Below are 19,464 nucleotides of genomic sequence, written 5' to 3'. Positions count from 1 at the left end.
TTACAAACATTTTTAAATACAAAAAACTCCCTCCTCCCCCTCCCCTCCCCTCTCCCCTCCCCTCCCCTCCCCCCTCCCCAACTTCCCAGAGCTGAATACAGGGTATAGTGATACAAGCATAGGCTAAAATATGCTAACAACAAAAATAAAACATTAAATTCTATCGCACTTTAACTCTATTAATAACTAATAACAGATAACTAATTATGCATCATAAAAATCCCCTACTTATTCCAATGCTAGATGAAACTTTTTAGTCCCGTATTTATTCTGAATGTATTCAATCCATCTTCTCCATTCCACGATATATCTCTGTTGCGATTGTTCTTTCAAATATGCTGAAATCTTTGCCATTTCCGCCAAGTTAGAAACTTTCAAAGTCCACTCTTCTATAGTCGGCAGTTCCTCCTTCTTCCAATATTGCGCTACTAAAAGTCTTGCTGCCGTGATTAAATTCAACATCAATTTAGTGTCTATAACAGTAGCACTAGAGGTGTGGACTTCAATCCCCAGAATTCCCCAGCCAGCAGGATATTTTTTTTTAAAAAAACAAACAAACATTGACACTCAGTCTAGAAAGAGTGCAGAAAAGAGGAACAAAGATGATTAGGAGACTGGAGGCTAAAACATATGAAGAATGGTTGCAGGAATTGGGTATGTTTAGACTAATGAAGAGAAGGGCTGGTCGCATTCCAATAATTGAGGTGCTGACCCCAAAAGAAGAGGGAGTCAGCCTATTCTCCAAAGCAACTGAAGGTAGAACAAAGAGAAATTTAAAGAAAATATTCAAGGAGAGAACCATCTAGCATTAAGGAGAAATTTCCTGACAGTGAGAACAATTCACCAGTGGAAAAACTTGCCTCCAGAAGTTGTGGGTGCTCCATCACTGATGGTTTTTAATAAGACATTGGACAGCCATTTGTTTGAAATCATATCAGGTGTCCTGCTTGAGCAGGGGATTGGACTAGAAGACCTCCAAGATCCTTTCCAACTGTTATTCTGTTAGCTTAAAGTCACTAAGTGTCAGCTGAAAACGACCAGGAATATTTGTTGAGTTCAAAGCACAGAACAGCTTATTATTGCTTCCTATACACAAGAATCTAGTCAACTAATGGCCAAAGCTAAATTGGTGCTAGATAAGGGTCAACAGAATTCACAGGGGGTAAGGCTGGACTTGGGTCTCTTGTGACAATGTATTGACTCCAAACTGATGGTACGTTTAACTCCACCTTCCAGTTCAGCTTGCTCAACTCCTACAGTAAAGTTCAGAAACACAGGTCTAAATCATATGAAGGTTAAGCAGCTTCTGTCCACATTCTGTCTAGTCTGCATTCCCAGCCATTGTCAATCTCACAATGCTGTTTCTGGAACATCTGGATCTGGCTCTTGCAGGAGATGTTAGGCACTATCATGGCCCAAAGACTCTGGTGCTCCAGCTGATATCGCCTTTATCCATTCCAGCTGCAAACAGGCTTGGCTGAGTTATTACCTTGCAGAATTAATGATCTGGAAATCAAAGGTTTTGCACTCACTTTCTTCCCTAGAGCTTCCCTCTCTATACCAATTATTTATCCTGATTAGAGGCCTCCTCTGTTGCCCCCCCCTTTTTTTAAAAAAATGGCAACACCTGACCCATTGGTGGAGGAAAATGGGAAGAGATTAAGAAGACAAAGGAGTTTGTAACCTGAAATCCTCCTTTAGTTGCAGAATCGCCAGCTGGGTTTCTAAGGCAACAGAAAGAGGCATATTCTCTTCCTAAACTGCTCTAGCACACAAGGCAGGAGAGGGGGCTCTTTTGTGTCACTTGTTAAAAAAAATTACACAAAGCAATACTTTCTTTTTTAAAAAAGAGTTGTGTGCCCAGAATCTGCTAGGGAGGCATTAGCAACTCAGCTGAGCCAAGCAGCTAACTGGCTCCTTGTGCCCTTCTCTGTCCCTGGCATGTGGCGCTCAAGGTTTCAGAATCTGGGCTTCTGCAATGTCTTGCTGATTGCACCCACGCATGTCACCAAAGACATCAAGCAGTTTCCCTCCTGCATGGGAGATTTGGCAAGGCAGCCTGGATGGGGTAGCGGGAGAGGAGCAATGATCAGACCCCTTCGTGCACAACGACGGACGGGTGCAAGTCCCTCATGCTCAAGGCTTGGCAGGCGCAACAGATGTGTCTGTCCAAAGCCAGCTCCTTTGCCATGATTGATTTTTCAGGCCCCCTTCCTCCCCTCCCCTTGTGCAGGCTTTCACTGCTGATTGTTACTGGGAAATTCAATTGTGTGTGAACTTTTCATCGCCCTTTGTCCGTTTGCTGCTTCCCAGTCGATGGAGAGTAATTAGGGCTGTAAATAATGGGCAGAGCAGGTAGCTCACTACCTGCTGATGGAGTTTGGCCACTTCTTTGGTTTGAGCCTCTGGGGAAGAGTAAGATGCATCTCTCAGAAAGCTGGCATGATAAGCTAACCCTGATGCTTCTTTTTCCCCTCTGAAAACTTGCTTCTAAGAAGGGCAGTAGATCAAGCAAGCTGTTTACGTATAGAAGCTGGTGATATTTTCAAGCTCCAGGTATCATCATGCAGTGTTATAGGATAGCTCTGGTTTCTCCCCCAAAATGGCTGAACTCTCACAAGAGCCAGTTTGGTCTAGTGGGGAAGACATCAGAATAGAAAGTAGGAGTCTGTAAGTTCTAGTCTTGCCTTAGGCATGAAAGACAGCCGGGTGACTTTGGGCTGATCACCAGGAGTTGGTGAGTTCTAGTCCCACCTTAGGCATGAAAGAGATCTGGGTGACTTTGGGCCAATCACCAGGAGACAGTGAGTTCTAGTCCTGCCTTAGGCATGAAAGAGAGCTGGGTAACTTTGGGCCAATCACCAGGAGACAGTGAGTTCTAGTTCTGCCTTAGGCATGAAAGAGAGCTGGGTAACTTTGGGCCAATCACCAGGAGACAGTGAGTTCTAGTCCTGGCTTAGATATGAAAGAGAGCTGGGTGACTTTGGGCCAAGCATTCTCTCTCAGCTGTACTCACTCAGAGTGTTGTTGTGGGGAAAATATGTTTGCCACCTTCAGTTTTGCAAAAATAATAAAGGCAAGAATCAAATCAATAATAAGATGCTTGCCAGAATTTGCATGATTAAAACCATCTTCCTCAAGATGTTGTGTGTGAGAAGGTCATAATCACCTAATACTCTACAATCTCAGAAAATTTCAACTTTTCAATTATTTTTGAGGAAAAAGCTGTGGGGAATTTTAGGATACAGTGAGCAACCTGACACCAAGGCAGATCTTCTTGTTGCACTTCAGTCAACATTAAGACTTCAGATGTATAAATATTTACTCATCTTTGCAATTTAGGAAATCACCAGTGTGTGTGTTGCGGGGGGGGGGGGGAGCCTGCTTAATCTAGTCTTTTCATGTTTTCTTTAGTGGCAGGGAATCAAAGCTGAGCCTACCTCTTAATTGTGAGCATTAATCACAATGACAGCAGAGTATAAGGACTGCCACATCAAAAGAGGGCATTTGCTTTTGAACTTTCCCCTTCACAAAATTACTTTCCAGCCCACAGTGGAATGAAAGTGGGCCAGAATGAGAATCACTTTATCTGTCCAGGAAATGTTTGGCTCATATCCAAAGGCAAATAATATCCAGTTTCATGCAGTTTGTAAGCCACCTTGGCGATCCTTTAGGGAGTAATAGATGACTTTTAAGTACAGAGGATAAATAATTATGATGTGATTTGGGTTTGCGGGCTGTCAGCTGATCTGAAAACTCTAAGCATTTCCTGTCTAGTTGATCCATTAAAAAACAAACAAACGGAGCTTCCTATAAAGGCCAATACACATTTTTCAAATCACCATGAAAAATATTAGCAAAATTAAAAGAGCCATTCCCTGCTGTTTATGAAATGCTTCTGGAACATGGCTTCTAGAACTTTAGTGCATCAAACGTAACAGCATTTATTTTTCTGCTCCTTTTTAGGTAGACATGGTGCCTTTATAAAGGGAAGCCTAAAACACGGAATTCAGAGAGCATTAACCCAACAACACACGAAACCCTGTGCTAGCCAGATTCCTAGAAGAGCGAGGAGAGAACAGATTGTCCCCTGTTCCTCCAGCATTTCCCATTAGCATGAGGATAAAGAAGGACACCATCAGCAGATTGGGAGAAGCCCAAAGCCTGGCAGTTTAAAAGGGGGGGGAGAGAAAATCTGAGAGGAAATTGGGGAGGGGGAATCCTCAAAGTATCTCAGTAGGAGCTGAATGTGCTCAGCAGCCATGGAAAACGTGCTTGAGGGGGCGGGAATGGGAAGTCAGGAAGGGTTGATATGGGATATTGTACTGTGGAGGAGTGGATGGGTGGATAAAAGTCTGAATGTGGTCATTCCACATGGCTGCCTTTTATTTCTGATCCCAATGCATTTTGCTTCTCCAGTCCTGCAGTCTGGGTCTCTTTAGGAAAAAAAACAACACCCCACCCCTACCCTTTACTCCCATCAAATGTTTGTGTCTCAGTACGCTGACCGAAAGAAGTCGGATAATATTTCAGCTTCGATTAATGGCTGTTTCTCTAAAGACAGAGGTGCTCTTTTAATCGTTCAAGTTCTGGCTAGTAACCCTTTCCTGCCCACCTGCCGTTCTCCTTCCCCTCTCCTCCCTCTGCTCATGTGCTTCAGTTTTGCCTGTGTTCAATAAGGTTGTTATTTAGTGTCATTGCTCATACTGTCAGAGCAAGCTCCCTTGAGTGCCACGGATCAATCAGATTGATCCACCATAAAACTGGCACCCACACCAAGTGCTTGGAGAAGAACGAAACACTTCTCAACTAAGCCGGGGGTTGCTTATTTGGTTAGCCCAGCTGCTAGCTTTTTTCCCCAGCTCATAAGAAGTTCTTTTGCTTCTAAATCTGTATTTGATGAAATGGATTGGAATCGTACTGGTTGGATACATGCGGAAGAGGCCTTCGTCCTGCAAGTGGATAAACAATGGCTAGTGATGATTTAATGAAATAATGCTGAATCAGTTCTGCCATGGACATTCAGTTGGTGATGACCTCTTGTCAGCAGTTGGGTCAATACCTCAAGCTAAGTCATGACCTGTTTTAACCATTCCATATTGAGCAAACTGTAGTTGGGATGTTCACACCTCATCCTGTTTATAATCCACAGTAATGTAAAAATGTTACGTTAAACTAAAATCAAAGAACACGGGTTTTCTTTCCTATATATCTCTCACACAGGTCTTGGAAATTAGAGTGCTGTATATAGCTCTAAATATCTCTTTCATCTTTTTCAAAGTCTGTGCAGATGTTAGGCAGATACTTCTAACGTAAGCAATGTATTGAGCAAAATTATTTAACAGCAGTCAGACTGATTTCTTATTATTAGATCTCAGCCAAATGTTTTGTATCGCTGGCTGATTACATATTTCTTTTGCCATGTTCAATCGGAGGCAAACTCGAGAGTGCTCGCAAGGGAGGGGTGGAGGAAAGGAGAAGTATATATTTCTGCAATGTTAATTCTACCTTGGTCCTAGCCTCTGCCCAAGAAATACTTTCATGTGTTTTCTTCCTCTGCAGCAAACAATTTATGTGTAAAAAAGAAACAATGGCTCCATTTCGATGAGTGGGAGACAAAAAAAAAGGAAAGCGAGGCCTTTCATTGCATTCATAAGAGTTCAGTCTGCTCACCATGCTAAAGCGTTTCTATTATTGTCTCCCCTTCTCTGCATCTTTATATCCCACAGACGTGATTCACACATGCAGATTTACCAGTCTGCGTGAACAGCATGTGTGAAGGAGACATGATGAATCTTACAACACTGCGAGGGTGTGTGGTGCCTCACTCCCACCGGTGGGTCCTCAATCCCTGGCAGTCTTGAACAAGGGCTGTGGCCAAGTTTGTGCTCAAAGAGAACACTTAGCTATCTGTGTAGAAGTCAAGAAGGCAGTTAGCTCTTGTTTCATTGTTGGGATGGGAGACAAGCCGTCAGCCCATCTGATGGCCACAGCTTGTTTGGAAGACTCAAAATATTTTATGTGGTTCATACAGTTCTGTCTTCTAGGAAGAGGAAATGGGTGGCTAAAAAACATCAAAGGAAAAGGCATAGGTAATTCTCACTGCTGGTTGTGATAGGGCTGGTCTTGCTATTGTTCATCCCTCCCCTGGACCCCCGCTGCTTTCAATTACCCACAATGCTGCTGGTGTCACTCAGAGACATTTTGAAAAGAGAAGAACTCAATATCCCAGGAAACATTTCAATGATGTACTGCCAAGAATGAGAAGCCGCTAACTTGGAGATCACCCACCAGAAGCTACGTTGCTAACAACTTAGATCCTGAAGCACGTTTGACCCCATGTCCGAAATAAGGTGGATGTGGGGAGGCAAATAGGATTAGGTAGAAAGTCCAGAGGTAAATGGAAATTGAATCTTCTACCCTAGAGAGCCACGTCTAGTCCTTTACGTAGAGCAGGCAGGAGAAAAGGGTATGAGAATTAAGAATTGGGACAGCGATTGCAGTATAAATACACCTCACATCCAATGCACAGCAATTGTGGAATCCTTTCCTCATGGGTTTGTAGCTTTTCTACAATAAATATTATTTCGGCATGTTGAGACCCTTGTGCGCCTGCTTTAATTGCTTCCAGCCTGCCAACCAGGCACAGAGGTTTCTATGATTCCTCCAGCTATTTCCTAACCTGCTGTTAGGAAGAAATTTCTGTGTCTTCACTCTATTTGGGAAGAGGGTGGTACTAAAATAAAATGTAGTACAGGTATTCCTCAACTTACAACCACAACTGAGTCCCAAATTTCTGCTGCTATGTGAAACATTGGTTAAGTGAGTTTTGCCCCATTTTATGACCCTTCCTGCCACAGTTGTTAAGTCAGTCACTGCAGCTAAGATAGTAATACGGTTGTTAAGTGAATCTTGTTGTGCTATTGTCTTTGCTTGTCAGAAGGTCGCAAAAGGGGACACCGCAACCGTCATAGATATGAGTAAGTTGGTCATAAATCACTTTTCCCAGCGCCGTTGTAACTTTGAATGGTCAGTAAATGAACTGTTGTAAGTTGAGGACTACCTGTAATGAGTTACAAGAGAAAGGCTTCTGCTTTTCATTAGAAACTCTTCTTGCTCTCTGAGATCAGGTAGGTGTTGGGTTATGTGGAAGGTGTGCATTGACACTTTCATTGCTTTTTGTGGTTCTCCAGCAGTACAGCTCCAGGTAATCAATTAGTGCCTTGCCCTTAATTGTCTGCTTAATTACAGGTTACTAAACAAACTGGTGGATTTGAATTTTCATCACCTCTAGCTTAGATGCTGGCAAGGATCTGTCAAGAAGGCTTTCAACACACAGGAAAGATCAGTTCCCCCAATCGCTCCACTTAGAAAACACACTTGAGACATGAATAACAACCGAGAAACAAGTGCATCTGTAAGAATGTCTGTGTCTAATAATGCGCTGTCTTGGTTTTGTCTTGCATGAAGTAACAACTGATCGCATTCCGCCGATTATTCGCCGGGGTCCCGTGAATCAAACCCTTGCCATAGACTCTACAGCGCTGCTCCAGTGCCACGTAACTGGGAACCCCCTCCCCAGCATCCAGTGGCTGAAAGATGGACAGAGGATCATGGGCAGCGATCCAAGAATGAGCCTGTTGGATAACGGAACGCTACAGATTGCAAATCTGCAGGTATGATAACCTTTCCTCTTAGGTAATCTGTGCAACATTCTTCCTCCTCCCGTGCAGCAGATCCACCAGAGGGTTCTTTGAGTTTTCCCACAGTTTCCCAGCTAGGCACGTAAAATGACTGATGGAAGGACCATGCTGTGCTTGCAGTGTTTTCTTTCTTATCCCAGGGTTGTGTGGCTTCAGAAGATTCAGCTTTGCACAGTGGCAAACAAATAAGGGAGAATGTTCAACTTTTCCAGGTGCTTTTAACTGAGCTCCGGATAGGTAGAGATGTTCCGATGAAGGTATAAGATAATGGCCTATTTGGTTTTTTTGCAGGGAGATAAAATCGTCAGGGTGAAATCTGTCTCTTTCAGTTATGTACAAGGACACTTCACAAATACTGTATAGTTGCTTGCTCTTTCTTTTGAAAACCATGGCTACAAGCATCTTTTTCTCTGTCTCTCTCGATAGTTTCCACGTGTAAAAGTAGAGCAAACGGTATTGTCGCTTTTACGTGGCTAGGAGGGAAAAAAGAAATTGTGTAAGGAAGGATCTTAGTTGCTGCAACGTTTCTTCAAAAACTTAGATTTAGTGTCTGTAACTTGAATTTCTTCATTCCCCTTGGGGTCCACCAGCCCTTATTTCAAATCTGCCTTCAGACCAATCCTTTCCCAATTCTTCAGCCAAATGCTTCCTCCAGAGTATTTCTGCTCTTCACTTCTACTCCCCTTTCCCATGGGACCTGCAACAGCAGCAACATATTTTATTAAGGCCATCGGCCAATCCTCCAATTCAACAAAACCCTCAACAAAATCAGATAATAAGATTAGCATGATGCAATGTGTAGAATTACAACAATTCTTAATAGCAATATAAAAAATACTTTGCAACTGTTATGTTTGAGCTCACGTCTACAAGGCAACATAAAATAAATTTCTTCCTGAGAACCTCAGAACTAGTTGACTTATAAGTTGGTTCCAGATATCTCAATAGATGCTGCAGTCTAGAAGAACCCCTGTCACGATTTCCAAGGCACCAGAATCAAGGGTCAAATCCTATTAGGCAATGCCCAACCTGTTTCCTCTTGCTCCCCTCAGCTCCCCTTTCTTCTGACTTTCCTTATACTTTCTTCCATTTTATCTTTCAGAAGTTGATCTCGCCGTAGTGAACTACTTGTCAGGATTCATTCATTATGTCATCATAATTTGCTTTATGTGATTGGTGGGAAAACTCATTAATAGCAATAGCACTTAGAGTTATATACTGCCTCAGAGTGGTTTATAGCATGCTCTAGGCCAGGGGTGTCAAACTCTGGCCCGTGGGCTGGATGTGTCATGCTGAAACCGCACCCACCCCATTTCCAGCAATGGAAAAAAAGTCATGGTACGTTGCAACACATCACGTGACGTTGCAAGTTTGATAACCTTGCTCTAAGCAGTGTATAATGTCAGCATATTGCCCCCCAACAGTTTGAGTCCTCATTTTACTGACCTTGGAAGGACAGAAGGCTGAGTCAACTTTGAGCCCTATTAGGATCGAACTCCAGGCTGTGGGCAGAGTTTGCCTGCAATGCTGCATTCTAACCACTGTGGCACCAGAGGTCTGAATGCCAGATGCCTATTCTGGTTCATCCAACGTGCTACACCAAATTCAAACCAAATAAGGTGCAGCTTAGGAATCATGCAGCCCAACTGCCATAAGGATACTCTTGGTGGATTTCCCACTGGTTTCAACCCATTATCCTCCCATAACTATTTTATGCAATCAAATCAACATGAGATTATGCTCTTTCCCCTTCTTTCCCCCAGTTCTAGTATTTTGGAATTTTGTGATGCCTCTGTTCTTCCTCCCAGATCATGACTTCTTATATCAGGGAAAATTCAATCTCTCTAGTGAACAAGCAGCCAGCTAGTAATTGAATGCTACAACCTAGCTAGGGATTAAATTGCTTGCTTTCATAACTGTGCTAAATAGCTCAGTAATGAAATTACTCAGTAGAAGGGAGACTGTAATTGCACGGTTCAGAAGTTGAAAAAGAATTCTTAAATACTCCTGAAAGCTAACAGAGAGAATGGGCCCATAAGCTACTGTGTACTTATTTAGAAATTAATGTTGTTAACAGGCAATAAGCAATTCCTTTGTTTTACTGGCTAAAAACAGCTGAGTGCAATTTTCTTATCCTTAACAAAGTAAATATCAGTAAACAAAGAACAAAGCCTGCCAAATCAATCCCTTTGCAATGCAGCTGAATCTGAAAGCCATTTTGTGGCGAAGGCCATTGTGAGCAAAGTTATAGCATAACTTTCTGCCAAGAACTCAAGTTGCAATTAACTCTTTTTAACCAGGGTTCTCCAGCCAGAGGTATTTGCTGTCCAGTTACTTTAATCTTTTCAGAAAGCCATAATTGTCTCAGTGCAATGATAGAATCAAACCAATTATACTACTGTTTTGTGGTTGGTGTTCAAAGCTGAATTTCTAAACTAGGAATATCTAAGTTCAGAGTGGGGTGTTGTTTTGCTTCTTGGAATGATATTTGGGGATGTGGCTTTTTAAACAAAAACAAAAAAACCAAAATACATTCTTGAAAACATTCCTAGAGATTTAATTTGCCTATTTTAAGCGTTAAAGAAAAATCACATTGGAGAAAACTATACTTTGGTTGCTGAATTCTAGTAATAATATACTTAAGGAGCTTTGGATCTTCAACAAAATCCCCTCTATCCATGGGCCTTGATCACCCCCATCCTAGATGTTAACTGGATTGTTAGTATATAATGCAGTTTATAAAGCCATATTTTATGGCTTCCTATGCTGAGTAAAGCAAGCTATTCTGTTTCTTTCCAGCTATGTTTTAACTGAATACATGAATCCAGCTTCTGTGATGCTTTAGGTCCAATCAGCAGAGAAATCACAAGAGCCACAATGAAATAATCAATCTTTGAGCTTGGCTCTACCCTAGTGTAGCAGGGCTGACATTCTGGATTCTAGATTTAATAATTTTGCAAAGAGGAATTCAATCTGCTTCTTGTTTACTTTTGATCCTGAAGTCTCATTAGACAGTTCTGATTGTGGGTCTAATGCTTTTTGGGTAGGGACTCAGCTTTGATTGCCATGTTGAATCAAGTATTGGCTAAAACTGGGGGGGTCTTCAAACTTGGCCCTTTTATGACTTAAGGACCTCTGGCTGAGGAATTCTGGGAGTTGAAGTCCACAAGTCATAAAAGGGCCAACTTTGAAGACCCTTGGGCTAAAATAAACTTCCTTCGGTAATTCTTTCACCCAGTAGTCCTAACTGATAAAATGCACTTCTTGGAAGAAAAACAACTGAATTATTGTGGCCTATTGACCCAACTGCTGATTGTGTCAGGACCTTGGAGAGCCATTCTGGAAATTAAACAATGGGACCCAGACCTGCAAAAAGATAGAAGCAAAGCCCCTTATTAATAGTAACCGTTATGGTGGACCTTTCTTCTAATTCGTCTTCATTATATATTTTTCCTGTACAGTCCAAAAGAGCATGTTCATTAACCGGTGTCAACACCCTGTCACCTATATATACCTTTACGGACATGGCACCCAATGTGGGGTTAGAAGTGTTAGTTGCTAAATTCTTGTAGATACAGTTCTAATACATGTGGAAAGCTGCGATAAAGGCAGAGCTCTTGGGATACTTCTCTAGGAGAGCCTTCCAGTTGAAAAGCATCTTAACAGTTGACAAGACAAATGTTTGTGTCTTGCTTTTTTACCTCTTTTCAGAAATTAACTTTTTCCCCAGTGAAGCATCGTACATATTTTGATGCATTACAATCACACGTGGTTAACAGTTTCAATTTCTCACTGATTCAGTGAGTCCAAAGTCTCTCAGCACTTTCACATAATCACCCCCTGTATAAGTTAATTTATGAATATTTACAATAAAGCAGAAGAAGGGGGTGGATGCGTGTGTGTTTTGTAGATGCCAAGAGATGCTCATTCCGTTGGGAGATGGGGAGGGGGACCGTAAACCATACAGCTGTTATAAATGCATTGCAATGGATATAATGCATCAACATAATTTGATAGCCTAGAACAGATTGATAGTTGGGCAGAAAAATCATTCTGTGTGTAAAGGCAAGCGTGGGGACCACAAAGCATTTGCTTTCATGCTGCTCCAATGGCCCTCTAGAGCCAGATAACACGTTTGAAGAAGATACATTCTGGACGTTCATTCTGTTGCAAAAACCAACAAAGACTTTTGCTGCATTTTGAAAAGGAATACACTTCTTATGGCACGAGGACCTGTCAGTTTCACCCACCTAATATCCCTGGCTCCAGCCAGCCCATAAACACGTACTGTACCAGTTAGATTTGGCTCAAGACATTTGTTATGTGTTCCACATCATTCTTCTTTAAGTAGAAGTAGCTTTCCAAAGCTAAAGGTTGAGGCAATTTTCCATCAGTTGCAGTTGCTGCCAGTTTTAAAAGTCCAACCATAATGACTTTTCCCTGTCCCACTTTGGCATTGGCTCCACCCATCGTGCAAATGTTGCCACTTAGAGATGCACAACTACCACTCTCAACAATGGCAGCAACAAAGATTTCGATTCTTCTTTAGCCAGTGATTCCAGAAATTGAACTTGCAGCCTTCTGCCTGTAGAACAAGTATTCTGCCACTGAGCTGTGGCTCTGAGCATCTGATTTTCCTGTGGCATAATTTGAATCTTGAATCGAGGCAGATGTAGTGTAAAAGCCCCCAGACAAGGGGACAATCCCTCCTACCCTACAAGATCTTAGGTAAAACATTTTAGAGCTCAAAGCATTACACACTGCATTTCTTTGTAACAGTTCCAAACTGGGTGAGCCCAATCTGCTTTTTCATGCACTAGAGTCAAATACAGTGACAGGGTAATGTGAAAGTTATTCATGAATTACTTATCAAAACACAGACCAAATGCTAAACATTTGTTTGAAAATTAATGCCAGCAGGCAGCAGGGAGTGAAATATTTTGCGTTAGTTTTGTGCTTTCATTGTGTCAGAGTCAGGAGGTTAATGCATCAACTGGGTCCCAGAGCAGCTAATAGCATTGTTTGATAGCAATCGTGGTGCTTTGCCCAGGAAAAAAATAGAACTGTCAGGTGGATTGGAAGGCTAACATGAATTAATGGTCCCCCCAGGATGAGTTGTCTTCATCAGGCCCTTCTGATACAGGGAGGAAAGCAAGTCAGTGGTCCTCAAGTCACGGAGCCCACCAGGTGAAGACTTGAAAGCAACTCTTTTCTTTCCTTTACTAGTTGCTCACAAACTCTAGTTCTTGGCTTTTGCTCATTGTAAGATTGGGAGTTGAAACTCAACATCAAGAAAACCAAGATCATGGCATCCAGTCCTCTCAATTCCTGGCAAATAGACGGGGAAGAAACGGAGGTAGTGACAGATTTTATTTTCCTGGGCTCCAAGATCACCGCAGATGGGGACTGTAGCCAAGAAATTAAAAGACGCTTGCTCCTGGGGAGGAAAGCCATGGCAAATCTAGACAGCACACTAAAAAGCAGAGACATCACCCTACCAACAAAAGTGCGTATAGTCAAGGCTATGGTCTTCCCAGTTGCAATGTATGGCAGTGAAAGTTGGACCATAAAAAAGGCTGAGCGCCAAAGAATTGAGGCCTTTGAACTCTGGTGCTGGAGAAGACTCCTGCGAGTCCCTTGGACTGCAAGGCGATCAAACCGGTCAGTCCTAGAGGAGATCAACCCTGACTGCTCTTTAGAAGGCCAGATCCTGAAGCTAAAACTCAAATCCTTTGGCCACCTAATGAGAAGGAAGGACTCACTGGAGAAGAGCCTAATGCTGGGAAAGATTGAGGGCAAGAGAAGAAGGGGACGACAGAGAATGAGGTGGCTGGATGGAGTCACTGAAGCAGTAGGCATGAGCTTAAATGGACTCCAGAAGATGGTAGAGGACAGGAAGGCCTGGAGGAACGTTGTCCTTGAGGTTGCGATGGGTCGGACATGACTTCGCAACTCACAAAAACAACAGATTGGGAGGGACCATAGCTTAGTGGTAAAATATATGTTTTATACAGATAGTCCTTGACTTACAACCACACTGAGCCCAAAATTTCTGTTGCTAAGTGAGATAGTTGTTATGCGAGTTTTGCTCCATTTTACGACCTTTCTTTGCCACATTTGTTAAGTGAATCACTGCAGTTGTTGAGTTAGCAACACGGCTGTTAAATGAACCCAGCTTCCCCACTGACTTTGCTTGTCAGAAGGTCATAAAAGGGGGTCGCATGACTCCAGGGCACAGCAATCGTCATAAATCTGAGTCAGTTGCCAAGTATCAAAATTCTGACCATGTGACCCAGGGGGATGCCATAACGGTCATAGGCGTGAAAAGTGGTGATGACTCACTTTTTTTCAGTGCCTTTGTAATCTCAAACAGTCACTAAATGAACTGTTGTAAGTTGTACACAGAAAATTCCAGCTTCTGACTCTGAAGCTCCAATTATGAAGGTCAAGTATAAGAGACATGGAAAGAGGTCCTGGAGGATGTTGCCAATTAGAGTGAGGCTAGCTGGAGCAGGAGTTTCATTTAGTATCAGGCAGAGTCCTCTGTTGTGTTTGTGTTGGTCCGTTTGGGCAACGGCAATCTTAACATCATCTAAAACAGGGGTGTCAAACTCAATTTCATTGAGGGCCGCATCAGCATTGCAGTTGCCCTCAAGGGGCCGGGTGGGTGTGTCCTGGGTGGGCGTGGTCTACTGGGTGGGTGTGGCTAGAGTGCATATGGCCTACTGGGTGGGCGTGGCCAGCTCTACATGGTTCGCGTCAAGGGTGCCTATGGGGGCCTGGGCAGGAGTGGGACAGATCTGGGGGTCCCTGGCAGAAGGAGGGTCTCTGGGCCAGGGCCAAGGCAGAGGGGGCCGTTCCCTCACTCTTTCCAGGATGGCTTCGTGGGCCGCATGAAACCACTTCGCGGGCCGGATCCGGCCCCCGGGCCTTGTGTTTGACATGTCTGATCTAAAAGTACCAGGTTGATGAACGCGGTCTCAGTATCAACAAAGGTTCAGGTGAAAAAAGGTCCAACATCTTATTGCAGAAATGACTTGGCTATGCAGCTTTGCAACTCTTCTGCTTTTCCTGAGCTTTTGTAAAAGTCAGGCTTCTTTCTTTTCTCTCCATCTGTCACTTTATTTTTTTTTTCATTTAAGGGCTCTGTCAACTGTTCCACTTTGATTTTATTTTGACTTAAGTTTTTAATTTAATACTGAACCATTGTTGTTGTTGTTGTCACTCTTATATGTTAGCTCCTCCAGCTGTACTCATACCTGAAGGAGCTCACATTTTAAACACAAGTAGTCTGGCAAGAGAGCTAAGAATTACCATCTCACGGCAGAGCGATGGAGGGGATAATATGAAAGCTAACAGGCAGGCGAGGGATGGAAGAATCTCCATGTCGCCTATGGATAGAAGGAGGCCAAAATAATAGTTGTTCCAAATGTTGGCAGCTCCACAGAGAGCAGTCAAAAGCTGCAAGACGGCAGTTGCAGTATCACAACTGCAAAACCTGCACCTTTGAATGTACCAAAGGGTTTGGACTTCAGTCATGGCGACACATCTTTCCATCTTGCACATTTTGGCACATAAACGCAGATTCTCTGCTGCCTTTTCAGATTATTAAGAGCCGTGGTAGCACAGCAGTTAGAATGCAGCATTGCAGGCTAACTCACTGCCCACCGCCAGGAGTTCGATCCTGAAAGGTTTTAGATTGACTCAGTCTTCCATCCTTCCAAGGTTGATAAAACAAGGACCCAGATTGTTGGGAGCAATTTGATGACTGTAAACTGCTTAGAGAGGGCTGTTAAACACTTTGAAGTGGTATATAAGTCTGCTATTGTTATTGCTAGCTGAGCATTTGAATGTGAAAATTCCAATGTGGATCGATGTGCCTGGGGAACAGTGAGTCCTGCTCCGCCTTCTCTGTAAAAATAGGGTGCAGGAATCCTTTGGGGAGATGTTAGCCCGTCTGCCAGCGTATTTTTATGACACCCCATGACATTGTATTCACGTGTGTACTTGGCAACTCCATCTCAGAGAGCAAACGCTTCATGCAGAAAGGAACACGGAGATGTCAGGTAGTTCTAAACTTACGGCCACAAGTGGGATCTGAATTTCCGTTGCTAAGTCAGGTGGTTGTTAAATGAGCTGCGCCCAATTTTATGGCTTTTTTTTTTTAAAAAAAATCACATTTGTTAAGCAAATTATTGCAGTTAAATGAATCACAAGGTCGTAAGGTGAATTCAGCCTCTCCCGTTGGCTTCTCTGGTTAGAAGTCAGCTGGGAAAGTCACCAATGACAATCCCATGACTCTGGGATTGTCGCTGCTGCTGCCATAAATACATACCCCATTGCCAACTGCCCAAAATGAACGGGTGTAAGTGAGTAGTTCTACCAGGAGATCTGGGCTGGCCTTATACCAGCCAGCTTCCAGCAAGTCTATACTTTCCTCAAGGCCCTAGGAAGAAATATGAAGTATCTTCTGTAGATGAGCAGTGACAGTATACATTGTACTATAGGATACATACTCTCTGAAAGCAACACAAAAAAACCCCTCCAAACACCCACAACTGCTGCGAGCAGAAAGGAATAACAGCTGCTCTCCTTGGCATGTTTCAGACCTCCGACTCTGGGCTGTATGTTTGCATTGCTACAAGCTCAACCGGAGAAACCAGGTGGAGTGGCTTTCTGGCAGTGCAAGGTGAGTCATTTACAGGACCCCCTTGAGTGGAGAGGGATGGGAGTTGGTTGACTTGGAGACTTCATATTTTCCATGTTTGTTCTGAAACGCTGGGGTACGGGAAAGGGGGTGGTGAATCTTCAGAAGCACTGAAAAATCTGAAACCCAGTTGAGATTATTGGGTTTCTTCTCAAAATAAAGGCATAAGGCCAGGGAGGGAGATGCAACTGACACCAGAACCAAGACAACATTTAGTTCTTCAGGCCATAGTTGAGAGAGAATGAAGTTGTCCTACGTGGCTGCTCCCAATCATGAAGGCACTTCCCTTTAAAAAAAAAAGTTCTGCATTAAATGCAGATCTAGTTTGACTTTAATCCAGGTTGTCCAACCGTGGCAAATTTAAAACTTGTGAACGTGATGGCTGGGAAATTCTGGGGGTTGGAAGTCCACAAGTCTTAAAGTTGCCACAGTGGGGCAATCCTGCTTTAACCTGTCAAGCAGACCTACAGTAGCTAACACCGTTTCTCCTAGCATGACCCAGGGAAGGATCCTGCCCACAATTAGGTGAGCAAAGGTAGCCCCAGTGACCAGTTTGGGGTGGCTTTTCTGCAAGTAGCAAATCTAAAAATGGACAGCCTTTCTACAGCCTTGGAAAGAATCTGAAACCTGCCAGACTTGAATGCTTGGCTTCTTGTCTCCTCAAACCACTAGCTGCCTGATCTCTTAGAGTGGGGAGAAAAAAAATCATAAAAGTTTATGGGTGTTGTCACATCTCATGGCAGTAAATTCTGTTAAGATATGTATGCATCCCCAGAACATATCCTTTCCCCTCCACCCCATCAGGAGGTCTAAAGTGCCAGGATGAAGAAAGTCCATACTTCACTGCACAGACAGTTATACCTTCTTCATAGGAAGATGTTCTAGATCAGGGGTCTCCAACCTTGGCAACTTTCTGGCTGAGGAATTCTGGGAGTTGAAGTCCACAAGTCTTCAAGTTGCCAAGGTTGGGGACCTCTGTTCTAGATTGTGCATTTTTTTACTTTGCAAATATAAAATGCATTGGGTGGCCACAGGGCTCACAAAGCTAAATTCAGCCCCCTATCTACGAAGACCCTTGTAGCTGATTTGATCAAGTATTTCTTGAAGGCCTTCTGGCTAATGTTCTCTTCATCCTCTACATTTGTTTTTCCAGCGAATGGAGTAGATCTCCAGATGCAGTTTCCAGAGCCAAACCTGCTTCCAGGTCCACCTTCAGCTCCCCTGGTCACTGATGTCACAAAAAACAGTGTTGCTTTGATCTGGAAGCCAAACCCTGGGAATGGGGGTGCTCCTATCAGCTCATACATTATTGAAGCATTCAGGTAACTCATAGAGTTTCTTGAGAGTTATTTCTCCAAATACTGTTGGGCATGAAGCAGACAGATGGGCAATTTCAGAATGAAAAAAAACTGGAGAGCTAGTTTGGTATAGTGGTTAAGGTGCTGGTCTCAAAACCAGGAGTCTGTGAGTTCTAGTCCCATCTTAGGCATGAAAGTGGGCTTGGAGACTTTGTGCTAATCACCAGAAGACTGTGAGTTCTAGTCCCACTTTAGGCATGAAAGCTGGCTGGTGACTTTGGGCCAGTCACCAGGAGACTGTGAGTTCTAGTTCTGGCTTAGGCCTGAAAGCCAGCTGTGGGTGACTTTGGGCTTGTCACTCTCTCTCTCAGGCCAACCCGCCTCGCAGGGTTGTTGTTGAAGGAAGGAGCATTAGGTATGTTTGCTGCCTGAGTTACTTGTAAAGTAATAAAGGTGGGATAAAAATCTAACAAATAAAAGAGTTAATCCATTTGTTCAGGGCTAGGCAATCTACAGCCCTTGGCCTAGTGACTATGTCATCTGTGGTATGACTTCACAAATTCTTCCGCTAATGATTAGTTCAGATCTCCAGTAAGAACAATCTGTTCCTCCCTAGCAGAGGGGAAGAAGGAGGGAGAAGGGAGGAAAAAAACCCCACACTTTTAACTTTGGACTGCTGCTTTCAGCCATGTAATGGGATCTTGGGCGATAAAATAGTTCTCCGTCTCCCCTTAGCCCATGGGTCAAGCAATCTTATGCCTCCTGTTGGGCTGGCTGCCCCTTGACAGAGGTGATAAAACAGAGTCAAGATTTTGTTTTGTTCCGGTCACCAAAAGAACATGAGATTGTGCTGCAAAGATGGGAGAATGGGGAGAAACGACTGCTTTCCTTATTTTATTTTATTTTTTATCATGTATTGCTCTGGGCCAGAATTAGAATTCTCACTGCAAAAAGCTGAACCTTGCTGAACTGTAAATTTAATTTAGGCTTCTGTGAGCTCTGCTCTCTCTATCCAGCAGACTGTCAAAATGTTCAAAATGCAATATTCAGCCCTGAATATTACCCATTTTTTAAGCAGTGGAGTTTATCCCAACATCAAGAAGCACAAGCCAAGCCAAGCCAGATGTCCCTGTTCTGTATTAGTCAAGAGTGGCACAGGTAGTCCTCAACTTACAACAGTTCATGTAGTGACCATTCAAATTTACAACGGCATTGCAAAAAGTGACTTACGACCATTTTTTACACTTACGACCGTTGCAGCACACACACCCCATGGTCACATGATCAAAATTCGGACGCTGGGCAACTGACTCGTATTTACAACAGTTGCAGTGTCCCAGGGGTCACGTGATCCCCTTTTGCGACCTTCTGGCAAGCAATGTCGATGGGGAAGCTGGATTCAGTTAACAGCCGTGTTATTAACAAACGCAATGATTCAGTTAACAATTGTGGTAAGAAAACTCATAAAATGGGGCAAAACTCACCTAACCAATGTTTCACTTAGCAACATAAATTTTGGGCTCCATTGTGGACTACTAACTTGAGGACTACCTGTGATCACTACCTTTCACCTGATAAGGAAGACTTAGTTTTATAAAGATCTGTGTGGTTTTCTTTCTTTCTCTTTCTTTCTTTCTTTCTTTCTTTCTTTCTTTCTTTCTTTCTTTCTTTCTTTCTTTCTTCCTTCCTTCCTTCCTTCCTTCCTTCCTTTCTTTCCTCCTCCTCCTCCTCCTCCTCCTCCTCCTCCTCCTCCTCC

The 19,464-nt window shown here is 43.2% G+C and overlaps 1 protein-coding gene across 1 annotated transcript in view; it reads left to right on the top strand.

Moving 5' to 3' along the window:
• ROBO3 (roundabout guidance receptor 3) overlaps window positions 1-19,464 on the top strand; it is a gene marked incomplete at its 5' end in the record, with an annotated part of 235,330 nt that overhangs the window by 192,126 nt on the left and 23,740 nt on the right. Inside the window, 3 exons of the mRNA XM_083368521.1 lie at window positions 7,471-7,676; window positions 16,311-16,392; window positions 17,564-17,732. Coding sequence (XP_083224647.1) covers window positions 7,471-7,676; window positions 16,311-16,392; window positions 17,564-17,732 — 457 coding nt within the window. The remainder of the gene's footprint in view (window positions 1-7,470; window positions 7,677-16,310; window positions 16,393-17,563; window positions 17,733-19,464) is intronic.

This window comes from Vipera ursinii (genome assembly GCF_947247035.1).
Source record: "Vipera ursinii genome assembly, chromosome: 8".
Taxonomy (NCBI): domain Eukaryota; kingdom Metazoa; phylum Chordata; class Lepidosauria; order Squamata; family Viperidae; genus Vipera; species Vipera ursinii.
The sequence above is the reverse complement of the archived record's forward strand: the minus strand, read 5'-3'. Positions and strand labels throughout refer to the sequence as shown.